Here is a 20,649-nt window from a genome sequence, read left to right as displayed (position 1 = left end):
GACAATGACCCAAAGCACATGTCAAAAAGCACCCAGAAATGGTTTAAGACAAAGTGTTGGAGAGTACTGATCTGGCCAGCAATGAGTCCAAATCTCAATCCCATAGAGCACCTGTGGAGTGATCTGAAAACAGAGTTCAGAAAAGGAACCCTTCCAATCTGAGAGACCTGGAGCAGTTGGCAAAAGAAGAGTGATCCAAAATTCCAGTGGATAGGTGTAAGAAACTCATTGATGGTTACAGGAAGCGATTGATTTCTGTTATTTTTTTCCAAGGGGTATGCTACCAAATATTAAATCGAGGGTGCCAATAACTCTGTCCGGTCCATTTTTGGGGTTTTGCATGGAAAGTGGCTTTTTGTTTCTCCGCTTTTTTGTGTCAAACCAGTACAAACAAAAGGAAAAAATATGAGAATGCATAAACATTTGTAATTGTAACAATTTTCTTTGTGAAGTGGTGTATTATCTGACAGAAATGCAGGGGTGCCAATATTTTTGTATTTTTGGCCATGTCTGTATTAAAAAAGGACTTTATTTTCACCTGTCTGCTGCCCATTGCTCCAGTCTTCACTTTCTGGAGCTGCAGCCCCTGGCACAATCTTCCCATCTAACAATTCCAGGAATGTCAATGTCTGCATGTCTTGCTGCACACCATGGTCCCATCTGTTGATCCCTATATCACTACTGTGTCCTGCATAGATGTAGGGGCTGCCAGACTCACACTCCTAGAAGTGTGTTGGATGTTTGTGGCTGGTGCTGTGCAAGAGAGCAAAAAATCTGGGGAACGGGCTGTGCAAAATGGATAAACCCTTATATTTTACAAGTGTGTGGGGGGATGGGGGGGGGGGTTAAATTTTTTAGCTATACAACAGACACTTTAGAGTGCTCCTAAATGCTGCATTTTTTACCTTCATGCATTCTGTGCTTGAAGGTAAGAAACCATCTGTGTGCAGTTGCCCAACCCCACAAATACCTGTTCCTGATCTCAATGCAGCAATGTTAATGAAAGCAGTGGCTCTCTCCCTTCAATCACAGCCAGTGAGGATGGGGGCTTGGCTTGGAGCTAGGAGCACCAACGGGGGACCCAAGAAGAGGTCTATTGCACACAGCAGGTAGCGTTTGTTAAAACAAAAACCCTTTAGTATCACTTATATACACAGGTGTTGGTTATGTATGTGAAATGCATGCCGATGCAGGTCAGCAGATTCCGATGAATGAAAATGGCCCAGTGTGGTTGACAGTTCTGAGACTGCATCTGTCATGCTTTGCTTGTATTTCACTAAATGCAGCATGGGTTTTCATGGCAGACAAAGCCAGACAACCACAGCTTCATGCATTCAACAGACATACAGTAGAGCAGAGCTGCATTAGAATTCAAAAGCCAATGATGGGCAGTAACACAGCAAGTGGCATTCTATTCAGTGTTTATCTTCTTGAAATGTCTTCCCTTTTGGGCCCTTTCACATCTAGCGATGATGGAGCACTGTTTTTTTTTTTTATTAATTTGTGAGTGACACCATTAAATTGAATGGATTGTCCTCTACTCCAAAAACATGCCAAAGTAGTTCCTGTACTTTTTTTTTTTTTTTTTCTTCTTGGAGCCAACTTAGGCTAATTTGTGGGAAATGCAATTTGGCGCATTTTTGGCATGTTGTCACGTGACAAAACACCCTTTTTTTAAAGAATGGATTGCACCAGCAGATTTTAGCGGAATTTTGAATCGCAGACAGAATCAAGCAATTCTCCTATATACGCTAAGGTGTGAGCAGCAGCTGTGCTAAAATGAGAGTCCTACTCCCTCCACTGCTTAGAAAGATGCATCATCATATCTTCAGGACATTCTGTCAGAAAGCACAGGTGGTGCTACATCCTGTTTGCTTGTAATTCAATAAAATGAATGAATACTCGAAGTTCCCCTTAAATGGGACAAAGCAGATGAACGAAGTGGGTAACCTTAGTCTGAATGGGCCCAGCTCTGTTTTATGCCATGTACTGGTTCTGCCAGTGATTGGGCCAGCTTCACTGCCTTCTGAGCACAAACATAATATGGAGAAGGCCTTTCCACTATTATAAAGCATCTGTGGTCCATTATTTGAGCTGAAGGCCCTTGTCTGAGGGAGGAATCAGCTGTTACACCTCGATCACATCTGGCATCTCAGAATTTCCATTTTTCTTTTTTTACACTCCCTTGCCAGCGATTTATCATTTCCTCTGTCACAGCTGACAGTACAGCTCCGCTTTTATTAGGAGAAATACGTTATGATTTTGTGATGTGCTCTTTTTTCATATAATATGTATTGTTTTGCAAATAGAGCATTATTTTGTTTATGAATGTGATAAATAATGGGTTTGTTTTCATCTTTCATGCTGAGATGAGAGCCACACTTATCCCATGCTGTTAGCTGCTTCTGCTGATCCAGGCTCTCAATCCTGGCACAGCATTTCTGTTTACGACCTCTGTCTGCTTTCTACACTTTTCAGAGTCTTTCCGCCTTATCTTGCATTGCTGCAGCTTTTCTTTTATCCTCTGTTTAATTTCACCTCCGGTGTTTTATACAGCGCAGATGGAACGCTGCAATCACCTGAGTGCCAGACCATTATTGGATAGCTGATGTCACTGTTAAGGTCATGTGAGAAATAAGAAACGTCTCGTATCTGAGCAGCATCCATAATTGTGCCATGTTCTGCAATATTTATTCTCCCAGTGTTACGCCAGGTCAGCCACTTATTCCATAGACTGCATGACATTGATTCTGACCGAGAAAAGTGGCTAATAAATCAGCAGCTGATCCGTGAGATCATTAATTGCTGTAAGCATGCGTTTTCCTTCACTTCTTGCCAGATTAAGATCAATTACAAAATAGTTTTTGTTCTGTGCTACTGTATGATTGTGGTTTAATGTTAGAAGTGAAGTCTGACTATAAATTGAATATATACATATTAGTTGGTGCAAATGGAATATGTCTAGAGTACTCTAAAGCAGTGGTTTCCAACTTTAATGAGACCAGGTCCCAAAACTCTTCATAGCCCAATAGTAAAAAAAAAATTAAAACTAAAGCTCATTATGCTTGTATATAAACAAAACGTTGGTGTCAGTGTGATTGTGAACCCCAGGAAAATATAGACCTTAATATCATCGGTGTCATAGGGACAGTGGCTTAGTAGCTCTGAGAAGAGAATAGCACCTCAAATTATTGGTGTCAGTGAAATAATGGACAAAATGAATGAAAACACCTCCCAAATTTTTTTGGAGTTAGAAGTGGTTCTTAATTTACCTTAAGACAGGAGCCAGCATGAAAGAAAGACAAACCCGTGTGCTGTCCTCCCGTGCTTCTGCTGATGAGGTCTTTCTGTGAGCAGGAACAGCAGTGCCGAAACAATATCGAGTCTAATGCGGGCAGATCAATTAGTCTACTGAGGAAATTCAGCTAAGGTACATTCATTCATAAAAAGAAGTAGTACCCTTGCCTTTGTGGTATTACAGCAGGCGGAGGCCCACCAGAGGATTGTCCAGTCTTCCGGCAGGCCATTCCAAACCTGAAGCTGCAGCCCAGCAAGAGGGAAGAGAACCACTGCTCTAGAGACATTCTATGACATTTTAAAACCATAATCTAATTAAATTTAAGTAGTCGTTTGAGTTTTTATGCCTGAGTTACCATTATTATCATGACTACCTTTAGAAAGCATTATTTTGAAGTCCTTGTAATAATTTGAAGGGATATTGGTTCTCTTTGTAAGAGCTTACGATCTGTTATGGGATGGGTGGCCATAGGCTGGAATTTTAAAATTTGAAGTAGATCATATTCTAAAATGTGCCCCCTCTGATTTTGAATAGAGTAAGGATTTTTTCTATTTTGCCATCTGTGTCCCATTGGAGAAGATTTTCCTTCCCTTCTCTTGTACGCACAATAGGAAGTGAAGAAATTCTAAAATAAGGCAAACCCCTTCTGAGACCAGTTTTCCCATTAGGTGAGTTCTCCTTGACTCCTGTTAAACGTTTTTGGATTATTTCTCACTTTCAGCTCCAGTGACAAAGGTCACTAGAACCAAAAGAGTAAATTCTCCAAAGGAGGGCAGAGGCAGAAATAAAAGCCTGGCAGGGGTTCTAACTGCCACACCCCACCCCCGCTGTAAACATATTGAGTTTTTGTTTTCTAATTATCTACAAACATTTTATTGGAAATATCTTAAAATGAATTATACATGAATAAATAAATAAGATTTCTTTAAAGACATGTATTTGGCTCTCACCCTAAGGAGTCCAATTTGCCTTTTCATTTTTTTACCACCACACAACTTTCACCTGAGATTCACACATTTTGCTATTAAATCCAATAAGTGAATTATGGATGAAAGTTGTGTGAATCTTGAGCGACAGACACAGTCTGTAATATAATGTTATCTATCTTGTTCACACAACAGTTTTTTTCTATATGGCCTGTTCACACCATACTGAGTTGGTATGAAGAAGCCATAAGTGAACTTTAACCCAAACTGTAGAATTGTCCTGTTCCTAGTATTTGTATTACTTACCCCATGGGAACTTTAATTTTTTACCAAAAGTAACCTATATCATAGCAGATTCTAACTGTTACTTGCTGTAAAAAAAAGACATATGGTTGTTTGTGTAGTTCTGCTGCATTTCATGTTCACTGAATCAATAAACATTGCTACTGTGAGTAATCTGTTTCTCTTTGTTTCTGCATGAGATTTCAGACTCTTGTCATTTCAAGTCTTTGTTGTGCAACCTCCTTCTCATGCCAAGTATGTGTAAACAAGGCTGCATTGCACTTTGAGGAGGAGATGGTCACGGCCTTGGAACACAGAGCTATTCTTTTTCATGCACTCTGATTTAGCCCTGGTTCACACTGAATGTGACTTTGAAATTGTGCTACTTCACTTGAGGTGGCACGATTTCAAAGCCGCAGGTCAGTGTGATTTCACATGCAACTTGCCTGACATCTGTGTGACTTCATGCACAGATGTCTATGCAAGTCACACCTGAAATCACAAAAAATAGTGAAGGAACCTTTTTTTTTTTTTTTAAATCTGCATGGCTTTGCAAAGTCGGGGTCGCACTGATTTGAACTGTTCCATTGCAAACAAGTGGAACTGTCAAATTGCATGACAAGTTGCAGCGGTGTGAACCAGGGCTTAGAGCTGTTTAGAAGATATTTAAGAAAAATGGGTATTTAACTTGCAGAGCAGCCGGATTCATAAAATGAATGCAAGGTTTTAAAATCCCAGGAAATAGGTTGTGTTTTGAAGGCATCTAAACTGAATTTTCTGGCCAAAAAAAGGCAGGCAGAGGCAGGTAGTCTTCTGCAGCTGCTTATTCTCTGTTACTGGCTTACCACGCCTTTTCCTGCACTATGTCTCTGGAAGCGGCCATCATGGTTGGGGCAGGGCTTTGCTTCCTCATATTAGAGCCTCCAACAAAGCAAATTGAGCAGCCCATCACCAAATCTCACTCCAGTTCTCCTATCTATGAGGCTGTAGGCACAGTAGTGCCCTGGCACACTCACATCAGCTTACCAGGATTTGCACTGCTAATTTTTTTAGGAGGTAATCAGAACAAAAGTCATATTTTTTAAGGTACTGCTTAGGCACAATTAACATTTCTGGATGTTCTCTATAATGTAGCAAATCTTTACTTTTGAGTTCAGGTCCACTTTAGGCCTCATACACACTAGGCTCTTCTGAATGCTTTTCTTGTAAAAATACAGCGCAGTGTGCATGAGGCTTTAAATGCAAAGCTGAAGTGTACTTGAAACATTGATATGAGTATTTACGTTTTATTCTGTGATACCATAATGTTCCAGTTTGAATTATTTGCACGGTTTCAGGATGGAAGAGAGTATTCAAAATGTAAAAAGCTCACTCGGCATTGATCACTGTGTTTTGTATTTTTCAGATTGGGAAGAGGAGCAGGTCAGCAGTCCGTGCATTCTCCGACTCATTTATCAAGGACGCTTCCTACACGGCAATGTGACTTTAGGAGGTATTGGCTCACATTTTTCATTGCAGTCTCATTAAAAGTTATGTTAGAGTCTTAAAGCCGTAAAACCAAGGCTGCCTGCACAGTGGTCAGTGTAGCACTATTTAAAAACACCTCACTTTATCTATTAATGCTCAGGTTTGCATTAGATGCTGTTGTGTCAAATCTAAATAAAGTGTTTTTTCTTCAATGTTTCTACTGAGCTTTAGTGTTCCCTGAATAAGACTACAATGTAATATCACTACATCTGCAGTGAGCAGAGCTAAAATAAATGATTGCACACTATGTTAGGACACAGAACCATGTCAAGAGCCCTCAACTCTATGAAGTTCTCCATTATAGACTAGCAGATTTGTTTATATAATAATATTGGAGTTGCCATTACTGATATGTAATAAAAGTGATAACTCTGTCCTGTCCCATCCTTGTTTTACTACCTAATGAGATGCTGGTCCAGACAAGTATGTGGTCAGTGTCCAAAACTCACAAAGAGCAAAGATAGTATATCTTAAAAAATCCCTATTTCAAAAGTTAGCAGTAGCCACTCTGTTTCTATCCTGACATGATCCCTTCAAAGCAAGCCTTCAATGATGAAACACAACAGTTCAATCTGATTTGGAACTGGGGCCATGATATATGTAAAAATGTGTCTGTGCTATATTTCTGGTATAGATAGTGAAGGTCCACCATCTGCTTGTTACCTGGTCTGTGTGTGTCTGAAATCTCACAGGTCCTCAAAGGTTATGATGAAGGTGAGGCTTAGCACTTGGAGGGGCAAAGCTGCCTTGCAACAGTGGGTCTTCGGTTCAAATTCGTATCAGGACTATTCACTATCTGCAAGGAGTTTGTATGTTCTGTGAGTTTTCTATGGGTACTCTTGTTTCCTTAAGACATGGTGTTAATTGGCTTTTGTCCAAATTGACTGTAGTACAGCTAGGTTCATATATATTTGGACACAGGCACAATTTTAGTTTTTTTCAGGTATTTACCAAAACATATTCAAGCTATAGTTATATAATGGATATGGGCTGAAAGTGCACACTCTCAGGTTTAATTTGAGGGTATGTGCATCCAAATTGGAGGAAGGGTTTAGGAATTACAGCTCTTAAGAGTACCCATCCCCCCTTTTTCAAGGGCCCAAAAGTAATTGGACAATTGAATCAAAAGCTGTTTCATGGCCAGGTGTGGGCTGCTCCTTTCATTATTTCTTTATCAGTTAAGCAGGTAAAAGGTCCGGGGTTGATTCTAAGTGTGTTATTTGCATTTGGAATCTATTGCTGTGAACTTATATCATGCGTTCAAAGAAGCTGTCCATGCAAGTGAAACAGGCCATTGTAAGGCTTCAAAAACAAAACAAATCCATCAGAGAGATAGCAGCAATAGGAGTGGCCAAATCAACAGTTTGGTACATTCTGAGGAAAGAAGAATGCACTGGTGAGCTCAGCAACATAAAAAGGCATGGATGTCCACAGAAGACAATGGTGGTGGATGATCGCAGGATTTTCTCATATGGTAAACCCATTCAAAACATCCAGACAAGTGAAGGACACTCTCCAGGAGGTGGTGTATCATTGTCAAAATCTACAATCAAGAGAAGACTTTACGAGAGCAAATACAGAGGGTTCACCACAAGGTGCAAACCATTCATAAGCCTGAAGAATAGAAAAGCCAGATTAAACTTTGCCAAAAAACTTCTAAAAAAGCCAGACCAGTTCTGGAAAAGTATTCTTTGGACAGATGAAACTAAGATTAATCTGTACCTGAATGACAGGAAGAAAATAGTGTGGAGAAGGCTTGGAACAGCTCATGATCCAAAGCACACAGCGTCATCTGTAAAACATGGTGGAGGCAGTGTGATGGCATGGGTATGCATGGCTTCCAGTGGCACTGGGTCATTGGTGTTTATTGATGATGGGACAGAAGACGGAAGCAGCCGGATGAATTCTGCAGTGTTTAAACATATACTGTCAGCCCAGATTCAGCCAAATTCAGCTAAGTTGATTGGACAACACTTCACAATACAGAGGGACAATGATCCAAAACACACTGCAAAAGCAACCCAGGAGCTTTTGAAGGAAAAGAAGTGGAATATTCTGCAATGGCCAAGTCAATCACCTGATGTCAACCCAATTGAGCATGCATTTCACTTGCTGAAGGCAAAACTAAAGGCAGAAAGACCCCCAAACAAAGAACTGAAGACAGCTGCAGTTGGAGCCTGGCAAAGCATCAGAAAGGAGAAAATACAGTCTTTGGTAATGTCCATGGGTTCCAGACTTCAGGCTGTCATTGCCAGTAAAGGATTCTCAACAAAATATTGCAAATTAACATTTTATTTATGATTACATTCAACTGTCCAGTTACTTTAGGTCCCTTGAAAAAGGGGGGATGGCTAATCTTAAAAGCTGTAATTCCTAAACCCTTCCTCCAATTTGGATGTACATACCCTCAAATTAAACCTGAGAGTGTGCACTTTCAGCCCATAGCCATTATATAACTATAGCTTGAATATGTTTTGGTAAATACCTGAAAACATCTAAAATTGTGCCTGTGTTCAAATATATATGGACTTAATTGTATGTGTATGTATGCTTGTGCAATTGGTACAGTAGATTGTAAGGTCCTTGAAGCCTGAAAGGCATATAAATGTACATACAGAAGAGTGATGGCAGAAAAAAGACCTAGTGGTCTATCGGCCTCCTTCATTTTGTTTTATTTTGTTTTTTTTATTTTACGTTTTGTTTTATTTTGTTTTTTGTTAACTTTTTTTTTTTTTTTAGTATAGATTTATGTTTGTTCCAAGCATACTTGAATCCACTTACTGTTGACTGACTAATTACCTCTGCTGGAAGTCTTTTCCAAATACTTTTTAAGATTAGTTTTGAACTTTCCTTCTTTCCTTTTCCTCTTTCCCTAGGTGCATTCTTTTATATTTTCAAACATTGAACTGCAGTATGTACATTTATGTAAAGCGCTGCATAAATTGTCAGCACTATATTGACACCTTTAATAAATATTTTATTCCTTGAACCACATTACAACCGCGCTATAGCCAAATGGTGGCACACACCCGTCGCTGTTAGTGATCGCTGTGTCGTACGGACACAGCTGATCACATGACCTGGTAAAAGGCCAATCACAGTGGCCTTTTACCACGGGCACAGCTGTGTCCAATGACACAGCAGATCACGGAGTAAATACAGATGCTAGTTATCGTCAGCACTTTCCTCATGCTGTTACAGCCTGAGGAAGCACTGCCGATAATCGGAAAATGTTGCACAGGACACCCGCACTGATGATCAGTTCCGCCTGTCATTGCTGCATATCAGTGCAGCCTCATCAGTGCTGCCTATCCGTGCCAGCTCATCAGTGCCTCATCAACACACATCAGTGTAGGAGAATAATGACCTGTTTACAAAATTTTATAATAGAAACAATGAAAAAAAAAATATTTTTTTTTTCAAATGTTTTGCTCTTTTTTTATAGAGCAAAAAAAAAACCCAGTGGCGAATAAGTATCACCAAAGGAAAGCTCTATTTGTGTGAAAAAAATGATAAAAATTTCATATGGGTACAAAGTTGCATGACCGCGCAATTCCCATTCAAATAGCAAGATTACAATGTTGCATGATCGCGCAATTGTCATTCAAAGTGCAACAGCACTGAATGCGGAAAACTGACCTGGGCATGAGGGGGGTAAAAGTTCCCAGTAGGCAAGTAGTTAAACATACTGCAAGTACAGAATAACTGTTCTGCCAGAAATGTTGTGTGCACCTACTTTCCTTTTTGATAACAGCACAGCTCTGAATTCTTGAGCAGGTGGTGTCAGCCCCGCCTGCTTAATTTTTGATGGCTTACAAAGAACAAAGTCATCTTCTCTTCTCCTTCCTGCCCCTCATGTACATAACCGCTCCTTGTACACAGGCAGAGAGCACAGGAAGTTGTTAGCTCACAACATTTCTGGTAAAAATCAACAGGTATTTAATATATATATATATATCAGTCAAAACGGTCTATGTTTACTGATAGGATGAAATGCATGTCAGAGAATCCCCCATCTGGGACTCGCATCAGCTTTTAAAAATGTACAATATAGAGAGACATTATAATATACAGGTGAATATGCCTTATGGGGCCATATTTTTCTCTTTAGATTTTTCTTTTATGTGGCAATCTAACTTTTATTACTGGGGATGGTTTTGACTTCTATTTGCAAGGCAGTTGTATCCAGTTGTATCTCTCTGGTGATTGCAGAGAAGTAGCAGATTATCTGATAAACACAGCAAGCTGTAGGGAGGGAAGGAACACACTGGGCTCTTGTAGTGCTCAGCAGCAGCCTGAATAAGTGAATGTAACAGATAAGAGCCTCTGATTACACTTTTCACTAGAAACAATCTCTGCAGTATATGTACTTAAGGGGATTTTTTAATGGATATCTGGTAAGTTTGATTTGTTAAATTAAATTAAATTAAACATTTTACAGATATTGCTGTGAAATATTTTATATAATTATTTACTTGCCAACCTATGGGGAGCCCCAGTGGAAAATCAGCAGCCCATATAGTCTCAGATCTCCTGCCTGGATCTCCTGCCCCACTTCTACAGCCACTCAGTACTCTCACCAAGTGGTGCAAAGTCTATGCCCAGAAAGAATTGCATTCATGTACAATGCACAGTTACTCACTGGGCAGTTTAAAGTGCGCCTTTCACGTGAATGCAAGATCCACTTAATACTCAAGCCAGATGTTGGAGAAGCAACTTGCTGTACTCATCAGGATATCTTTAAAGCACATTTGAACTTTGAGTTCAAAGCCGAATTTTAGACAGATAGAAAATATGCCCTGTAATCTTTACTGCATCCTTAAAGTGCTTGTAAACCCAATGTTGGTCAAATGCTGAATACTGTCATCCATAAATACCTTTGAGTGCTCTGTGTCTAATCACCTCTTTGTAAAATGGTTCTGTCACTCCATTTTTGAGATGTAGCCCTCCAAAATCGTTCCTTTCTGTGGGTGTGGTGGTAGTCCGGAGCTTGGGCGGCATAGTAGTGATGTCCATGGAATATCTCCAATCTACACGCCTTCATCTCCGGCATAGTGGCGTGCACTTTGGGAGGGCTACCCTGCCCACTGACGAGTCCTGTCCAATCAGACGAGAGAGAGGGAACAAGACAGAGCGAGAGAGAAGAAAATAAAAATAGAAAGAAAAAAAAACAGTCAGTTGTTTTGCAGTGCATGGAGTGTACTGATAGGAGAGAAGAGCTGATCAACAGAGAGATTAGCTCAATCAAACTGCTTCTCCTTTCACTGTCCAGTCACAGGCTGGGAAATTTTACATAAACTAAAACCCCTGGAATTGTGACACTTTTAAAAGATTTGCTGGCTTATAGGGGATGAGGCCTTTGTCCTGCCAGCATGCTGCAGAGTAGAACCCTTGCTGTCTGTATGGAAGCAGTGGTCTTGTTTGAGAAGTCCTGCATGCCTCCTACTGTGTCAGAGACAGAGCTCTACAATCAGTGGACTTCTGCAATGAGACGACTACTTTCCAGCAGAGAGCGAAGGTCCTACTCTGCAGCTGCTGGCAGAATATAGGCTTTTCCACAGGCTGCGATTAACTGTAAGGTATTGTCTCCATATCACCTTTTGTCCCGATGCACCTGGAATGTATTTGGCTCATTTAAACTCAGAGTTAATTTGGGCTTTCAATTTTAACTTGGTGTCAGAATGTTGCAATCCCTGTAAAGATGTGCTCAGATTGGGGGTGAGAGAAGCAGCACAAGAGTTGTAAAGTTGCACTGCAGTGCACACTCATAGGAGGAGAGAGCAGAGCCCATCAGTCTGCTGTTTTATATCCAGTCTCTGAGTGGGTATGGGGAAGAGACCTTTAGCACCTGCAATCCAGGCATTTAGTCTTGTCCATCCGGAGTGTTTTTCGGCTAGACACTGCACCTGTGCCTCCCGGGCACACTAAAACACTGAGATTGGAGGCACATCAGCTAGATACACACCCAATGTGCAACTGGCCTAAGCATTACTAAGCTGAATCAGAGAAACGTCAAGGTCTCCTGACCTGCCAGGCAGAGCTGTGTGCATCTCATACCAGGATGGACAGAAATACAGACCCTTTGACAGATAAAATAACTTGATTATGTGTATTTTATCTGTATGGAGCTGTGTGCCTGGGTTCAGCTTTATATAGTGGCTACCCTTCATGTAAAATTGCCACACAAAAAATACACCCGTGAAGAATAGTTAAAAAATATACTTGCGCCTGTGCCTTGCCTTGACATGGATGACGTCAAGGAGCTTCCAGCAAGAATCTCCTGCACTGTGCTGGAGCTTCTTCATGAGAGGTTTAGGATATACATTTGTTTTTAGAATATTAGTAGAAACAGTCACATCATGTGCAAAATGTAAAATAAGTAGATTTTTAAACCTTTTTTTTTTTTTTTTTTAAAGGTGTAAGCCTCCATTCAAATATTTTTTCTGCTTCACATTTTTATCTGCTCATTTCCCTATGCCTGACTGCTCTTTACTATGGGAGCACCAGCAAACACTCCTTTTCATGCATTCATGCCTGAAGAACTCTCCTTCCCTTGTCCAGCCCAGAAAGTTTTCTAAACCTGCAGAAATGCTTATAATACATCTGAACAATGCCTGAAGAGTATGCTTCACAATCACCAGGAATATGCTCTGCTCAGGGGGTGAATGCAGGTTAATGCAGCAATTTTACTTAAGATCGTGGAGGGCACAATAAGCAGACGTATTTTGGTACTATTAAATTGGTGGTATTTTTATACAGGATTTATATAGCGCCAACAGTTTGCTCAGCGCTTTACAATATAACGGGAGACAATACAGTAATAATACAGTTCAATACAAGAGAGATAGGAGGGCCCTGCTCCTCGGAGCTTACAATCTGGGAGATTAGGGTACTAGGGTCCATGTTATTCCTTTTGATCTTAGGTTTCATCTTCAAGACTTAGCCTTCTTTCCTGCAGAGTCTCTTGTATAAACCATTACCATTACTGCAGTAAAATAATTCATTGAGGGAGAGTTAACTGAGAATGGAATTGTAGTCCTTAAAAGCTGATGACAATGAGTTACCTTGAGAAAACTGCATGTATTTCATCACAATTATGCTTTTATTTTGTGCCTAAATTATCTTTGTAACTACCCATATCTAAAGGTAATACATTTTGTTCCATACAGTAGGAAGTATACAGAGCGGTGGATGTTCATATTATAAATCAATAGCTTGCCAGAGAACACACGACTTGGTTGATGCATTTTTATTGTACCAGTGATATTCGTTATTTGTGCACTTGTGCCATCTTGTGGACTTTTCACTAACAGCATGTCATATCTAATACATGTTATTAAAGCTTCTTTTTTTTATTTTTTTTTTACCTTTAAACTGAACTTAAGTCATAGTGTATGTTTAACTGGTGTACCTGCTAAAGGATTAGTAATTCTATTAAGCCAATCTTCTATTCCAGGAACATCTACTTTCCAGTTGTCAGAACATTAGACCAAAAGTTGTGTGCAATGAAATAGGATCTGCTTGGCTTTCAATGCTGCCCTTTTTTTACCCTCACCCTTGTTTTGTACAGGAGAACATAACAGAAATGGTTCACTTATTTACTGTCTGCATTACAAAAGAGTAAATAAATCGAAATAATCGACCATATATAATTGGTGCAAACATAAATGTGTCCATAAATCAAAAGAAAAAGTTTTTCCACAGATGTATCGCAGTAAAGTGTGAATATCACATGTATATCCACTGAAAAAATAAAGGATTCTGGTGTCTTTTGCACATACGTACACTATATATATATAATATATATGAAACACCTGCTGTGTTTATCCTCCACCTTATAGGGAGAATACAGGCTTAATGCAACAAAATTCTGTCTAAGGATAGAACAGCAATGTACACTTATATAATATCCTTCAGGGTCTCTCTCCCCACCATTTTTTAAAAATGAAAACTGTACTTTTCCATTCCACCAGGAGTCCGTATCAGCATTCAAATCCACAAGGAACCACTTCCAACAACATCTCCTCTCTACTTCCTGTTGTTGGAAGTGGCAGCAGAGGAGTGGTTCCTTGTGGATTTGAATGCTGATAATGACTCTTGACGGAATGGAAAAGTACAGTTGTCATTGGTGGAGAGAGAGAGACCCTGAAGGATATTATACAACAAGTTTATATTGCTGTTCTATCCTTATCATTTTGCTGCGGTAATCCTCCTGTAATCTCCCTATAAGGTGGAGGATCAGCACAGCAGGTGTTTCCTTTATATATGGTGAAGGCTTGTGCAAAAGACACCAGGATCCATAATTTGTTCAGTGGATATACATATGATATTCACACTTTACTGTGATTCATCTGTGGAAGAACTTTTTATTTTGATTTATGGACACATTTATGTTTGCACCAATTATATATGGTGGATTATTTAGATTTATTTAGCGCTGCAGTTATTAACTATATATATTTAAGGGGTTTATTGGATTATTTAGATTTATTTAGCTCTGCAATTATTAAATATATATGTTTAAGGGGTTTATTGCATATCTATACCCATTGTATGCAGATTTTTGCTTTTGTTTGATAGCACTTTTTCACATTTTCACTATCACAAAAGCATGTTTTTGTAAATACTTAATAGGATTATATATATTTTATCTAATTTTTCGTTGCTTTGTTTTATGCAGCATTAAAACTTCCACTTGGCAAGACAACAGTGATGCATTTGGTTGCCAGAGAGACATTGCCAGAGCCAAACTCTCAAGGTATGGTATTTTTGGAGGTCTGCGCGTTCTTTGTGTGAAGAAACCTTGGACCCTACAGCTGATGCTACGTCTGATGAATTGTTGCATTATTTGGATAAAGAGTGGAACCCTTAAAAAAAAAAAAAAAAAAAAAAAGAAGTTTTAGTAAATAGTTGGGCTGGAATAATATATTGTCAAGTGTGGTCCAGATTAGCTTTAATGAAAAATATGTTCCCGACTATCCTCTACACACACACACGCCTTTATTTTGATAATTACCTGAGGCTTTGTACCCTTAAACTGGAAGAAAAGAGGTGTTATGACCACCCTTGCTTCATTTCTCATCCTACTGTAGATAATTCAGCACGTCCATTGCAAAAACAAACAGAGCAATAAGGAGCACAGCAAGTCAGCTATATATGCTGAAAAACATTACTGTTTTCACACATAGAAAGTACCACAACAAAATATGCTGTCCGCTGCAGAGAAATTCCTTAGTCTGGCCTTGCAGTGTGCACTGGGAGCAGTGGGATACCTGCAGATAATGCTTTCTTATCCAGAAGATTTAAGAAGTTGTTACATGTGCTTGCATTCTGGCTTACACAACACTCTACACTGGACAACATACTAACTGCTGCAGAGAAACTGGTGAGTTCATCCATTCAGTGTGCACAAGTAGGGGTTAGGCTTTGCAGCTAACCCTTTCTAATCCAGATGAAACCATCTCTGGGGAAGTTTTGTTCACTACAGTGTATGCAGCTGCTGTGATGGAAGTTCCTCTAGCCTAGGGGGCATGTTTTTGACTATCACTGGGCATTTAGGGAGGCTAGGTGTCTGGAAATTTGTCTGCTGCAGTGCCCATCTATAAAACTTCAAAGGCAAACAGTGGGGAAACCACCAAATTTTTCTGATAGAACCAGAAAGTATATGTGACAGAAATAGGTGAGATTGGAGTTACTTTTTAAGGAAGTGCATTTTTTAACATGAATTGTTTTGAATTTTCATGAATTTTAACGTGCCATTTGTATTGGATAGAAGGCACCTCCAAGTGTCTGCATATGGCATCCAATCCACAATAGAGCACTTTTGTATCCAGAACCCTGGAGTATTCTGTAACGCACAATATTGCTTAGATCTCTTGTCACTAGCTTTTATTTGCCACTTCTTGCCTTATTCGCTGTACTATTGCTTGACATAGCTGTCCATCACTGTCATGGGCCAGTAGAAAGTCTGGCTCTGGCCTGGCCATTATGCAACTAGGAAACCTCCTTTATGCATGACAGAGCATCCTGGGTTCTGGGGTTTCCAGAGTTTTCAGGTAGCCCTAAAGAAGGACCAGAGGCAGTGGGAGTGGCACTTTCCAATTTGTTTTGTTCCACAAAATTGCTATGTGATGTTACAGTAAGGCACAAAAGAGTTTTAGCAACTCATAATCTTACGGGTTCATGTATTGGGAATGGCTCACATTATATTAAGACCACTGCTGAACCTGAAATTTGAGTATAATGCTCCCTACTTTCCCAGTCCTGAGTATACTGGGTGACTGCACTAGTGGCTTTTCACCTGTTTTGTATCTTATTTTCCCAGTCCTGAGTATACTGGGTAACTCCACTAGTGGCTTTTCACCTGTTTTGTATCTTATTTTCCCAGTCCTGAGTATACTGGGTGACTGCACTAGTGGCTTTTCACCTGTTTTGTATCTTATTTTCCCAGTCCTGAGTATACTGGGTGACTGCACTAGTGGCTTTTCACCTGTTTTGGCAATGTGTAGTCCTGAGCCTAATAGTGTACTCCACCCATGTGCTCAGGAGCTGCATTTTAGGCCACCAAATCTAAATCGCAGTGCACAGCTGAACCACGGTAAAGGATTCTAGGGATGTTGCCAATAACAACCAAACGGAATCCAGCTCCTCTAATTTCTGCACTTGTACATTTACTATCTTTTGCTGTGTTTGATGTAAGTGCACCCCACTGCATGATTTACCATTAAGGCTGCTATATTCTAGGACTATCTTCCTAAAAAAACCATTGTAAAAGTTAATTTGTACCTAGGTTGTTTGAGCCAGTTTGTTTCTTTTCTTTTTAGTTATCAAAGTAGGATTACAGCATGCCACTAGTTTTGGGAATGAAGGGCCAAGTGTTTGATGTAAAGCCAGTAGATTGTTAATGAGATGGGCACAGTACACGCCAGTAATAAAACAATGACTTCTCTATGATAAGTGGACACTAGGCTATTGTTACTGTATCCCATATCACATGACTGCTGCTGGGATCACCCTGGAGAAAAGCAGATCACTTCACAAAACGCAGAGTGTGATCCTGAAAGGGAAATCTCAGCTGACGCTGCAATATGATATGTGTCAGCAGCAGCACAACTCCAGCTTAGATAATGTGGATAAACACAGAGTAATAATATTTTGTTTTTAACCACTTGCCCTCTGGACGATTTAACCCCCTTCCTGACCAGGCCATTTTTTGTGATACAGTGATGCGTTACATTGACTGACAATTGGGCGGTCATGCAATGCTGTACATAAATGAAATTTATGTCTTTTTTTCCCCCACAAATAGAGCTTTTTTTTGGTAGTTTTTGATCACGTCTACGGTTTTTACTTTTAGTATTATAAACAAGAAAAGACTGACAATTTTGAAAAAAAAAAAAAAACTATATTTTTTATTTTCTACCATAAGAACATATCCAATAAGAAAATTTTAAAAATCAAATTTCTTCATAAATTTAGGCCAAAATGTATTCTGCTACATATTTTGGTAAAAAAAATCCCAATAAGAGTATATTGATTAGTTTGCGAAAAATTTATAGCATCTACAAACTATGGGACACATACTGGAATTTTTTTCATTAATTTTTTTTATACTAGAAATGGCGATGATCAGCAACTTATAGCAGGCCTGCGACTATAGCGCTAACTGACTTTATGGGAACGATTGACAAAAATATGCACTGATCACTGTACTAATGACACTGGTTGGGAAGAGGTTAACATCTAGGGTGATCAAAGGGTTAACCAGCTTTGCAGGGAAACACCATCTTTCACTTCCTTTAATAATTCTAAATTGTGCATGGCCTGTCGCCTGTCCCTTTTGTGTATGAATGTGCTAGGTGTGCGCTTTTTTTCCAAGATGTCATAGCAGCTGATTGGACAAGTGCGGGTGATGCTCCTACTGGCAGGTACTAGAAAGACCAGTTGTGCCATACAAGGTTTTAGTATAAATTTTTGGGGAAGAACTGAATGATTTTCCTCCCAGGAAGTAGAAAGCCAGTCTTGCTAAATAGAGCATCAAGGCTACCCATGAACAAGCAAATCTCCTGAGAATGAAGACAAATGATACTTTTTTCGTCTGAATCTTTTACAACTTTCACCTCCAATCCAGGCTGTAAGTAAAGACTGTAGTAAATGTGTGAATAAAGGCTGTCCATGCTTCTGTTATGAACATGGAAAGGAAACTCTGATCACACAGACATTCCTATATACTCAAACCTTTATCACTGTGCTGTTAACCCTGACACTGCCTGTTTAGTCCAACACAACAAACACTTTACTCCTGCGCTAGGAAAGGACTCAGTAGACCCAATAGGAATGTTCTGGAATTTTCTGGAATATGCACTGCTTGCTGCCCTCAACAGACCGGGGTGTCCAAATACACTGGATACAAATGGAGAAACAGAAAAAGGGCGCACCGACCTAGTGCATTATTGTTTAAAATAATTTATTGAAGAAACAAAATAGGTATCATACTCACAATGGACATAATAACACAGGCAAGTCAAACTGAACTGGCTAACGCGTTTCGAGGACACCACCTCTTCCTCAGAGCCAGTTCGTCATCCAGGGTACCATCGTATGGACTCAGATGTTGTTTGGATCATACATCTTGTTCAGTTTGACATGCCTGTGTTATGTCCATTGTGAGTATGATACCTATTTTGTTTCTTCAATAAATTATTTTAAACAATAATGCATTAGGTCGGTGCGCCCTTTTTCTGTTTCTCCATTTGTATCCACTGCCTGTTTAGTGTCATCAGTGGCTGGAATCAGCGACGATGTTGTTAAATGGCAAGTTCTTTTGGGTTGTTTGTGGTGATGGGAGATATGCTAAATGCATCTCCAACTATTGAACCTGGTATACCACTACTAATTTGTTAGTCTATAAAAATAGACAGGAGAGGGTAGGAGTCGGTGAATAGGTAGTAATTAGTAGTAGCTTCTGTGACCTTATTCTGATTACTAAATGTCACCCTGGGTCTCTGCCCATAATGTGCACCTTGAGTATATTCTGTGTAGACACAGGAACCTTCATTTTCCAAAAAGATGAACAGACGTTCTGCAGCTTCAAACAGCTGCCAAAGCATGGAGCAGACTGTGGGGTTGATTTATTAAACTGGAGACTGCAAAATCTGACAGTAGAAGCATCATTCCTTATTCACCATTCACACATACTGTTTATCACATGGGGTAAATTGCAGCACTCGCAAAAAGCAAAAGAGTAGCCTTTGGGTTTTCCATTAGTAGCTAAGACACTGCACCTGACATGGCATTTACGGTGAGGTGAACTAGTAGTCCAAAGTGCAGGAGGAAGTGGAGCGGTTCCATATGACACATTTGGGTATGCAGGATTCACAATCACAGAAAAAACATATACAGATGTAGAGAAATTTGTTTGTACCCTTAAAGTGGAACTAAACTTTTAGAAAACTGCCAACAGGCAGGTCTATATTGCAAAAGAGACATAGCATGTCTATTCTGCTATGAAACAAACATACCTGGCTGCCCACAGTTTCCTACCAAATTTACACTGAGCTGCATGTGCCTGGCAGACTTCAGTTGTGCTGAAATGACATGCGGTGCGCATGTGTGGGATGACGACGTCTCCTGCCGGGCAATCAAGAGGCAAAAAACTGACACTCAATGGCAGCAGCCAGCAAGAGATGTAACCCTGACATTGCTGGAAGGTGGAGGTGAGTATGCTGGAGAATTTAGTTCTGCTTTAAGCTGCCCATAGACTGATTGAAGTTCGGCCAGTTTAACAGGCTCTGTTGGCCATCTCTGCTCAACAGAAGTCGATTGTTTGAATGAACGAACTGGACATTTTTTGTCAGAGGTTGTAGTATGTCTACTGCATCCACTAATCAGTGTATTTTGGCAGAGGTGGGGGCAGTTACTCCATGCACCTTGTTTGTGTAGATGGAAGAAACTATTTTTTTTCTTTCAGCCCTCTGGCTTGAGCATTGATTGACTCAAAGGAGGAAGAACCAGGAGGACTCCAGTATTGAAGTAAAACAATAAAAAGCCAGACTGGAAATTGTTATGCATATAGGCAAATCACATGGCTAATTTCATTGGAACAGGTGGGAAACCAAAAAACGTTTTGTCAAGTCACATCAGTTCTATGTCCACATAAAAATGACAAAAACACCATACCTACCGTGAGGATGGTACTCGTACATGGAGGAGACATTATGTTTTGGGGCTTTTCTGCTGTGTCTGGCACAAGGTGCCTTAAATCTGTAAAAGACGCAATGAAATTTCAAAATTATTGAGGAATTCTGGGGTGAAATGTAGTGCAGAGTGTCATTTTAAGTCTTTTAACAGGATAATTACCCAAAAGACACAGCTAAAAGCACAAGAATGACAAAAAAACAAAACATTGGACTATTCTGATGTGGCCTTCTATGAGCCCTGATCTGAATCACATTGAACATACAGTATGTTAAAAGTGCTGAAACAGGCAGTCTGGAGAGGGTACCATTCAAACTCGGGACAGTTGGAACAGTTTGCTCAAGAAGAGTTCACTGGTGACCTGTTGGCAGGTGCAGAAGTCTCTTTTGTTGAATCAAAAATAAAAAAAGGACTGATGTT

At 39.8% G+C, this 20,649-nt stretch overlaps 1 protein-coding gene across 1 annotated transcript in view; it reads left to right on the top strand.

Annotated features, from left to right (window-relative positions):
* The window catches only part of LOC149442398 (ubiquitin-like protein 3), a 256,509-nt gene that overhangs the window by 219,667 nt on the left and 16,193 nt on the right, over positions 1-20,649 (top strand). Inside the window, exons 3-4 of the mRNA XM_089656143.1 lie at positions 5,912-5,998; positions 14,714-14,791. Of these exons, the coding sequence (XP_089512269.1) occupies positions 5,912-5,998; positions 14,714-14,791 (165 nt within the window). The remainder of the gene's footprint in view (positions 1-5,911; positions 5,999-14,713; positions 14,792-20,649) is intronic.

The sequence above is a fragment of the Staurois parvus genome, unplaced genomic scaffold (assembly GCF_062004578.1).
Source record: "Staurois parvus isolate SC_StPar_1 unplaced genomic scaffold, SC_StPar_1.0 ptg000891l, whole genome shotgun sequence".
Taxonomy (NCBI): domain Eukaryota; kingdom Metazoa; phylum Chordata; class Amphibia; order Anura; family Ranidae; genus Staurois; species Staurois parvus.
This window is presented reverse-complemented; position numbering and strand designations above follow the sequence as displayed.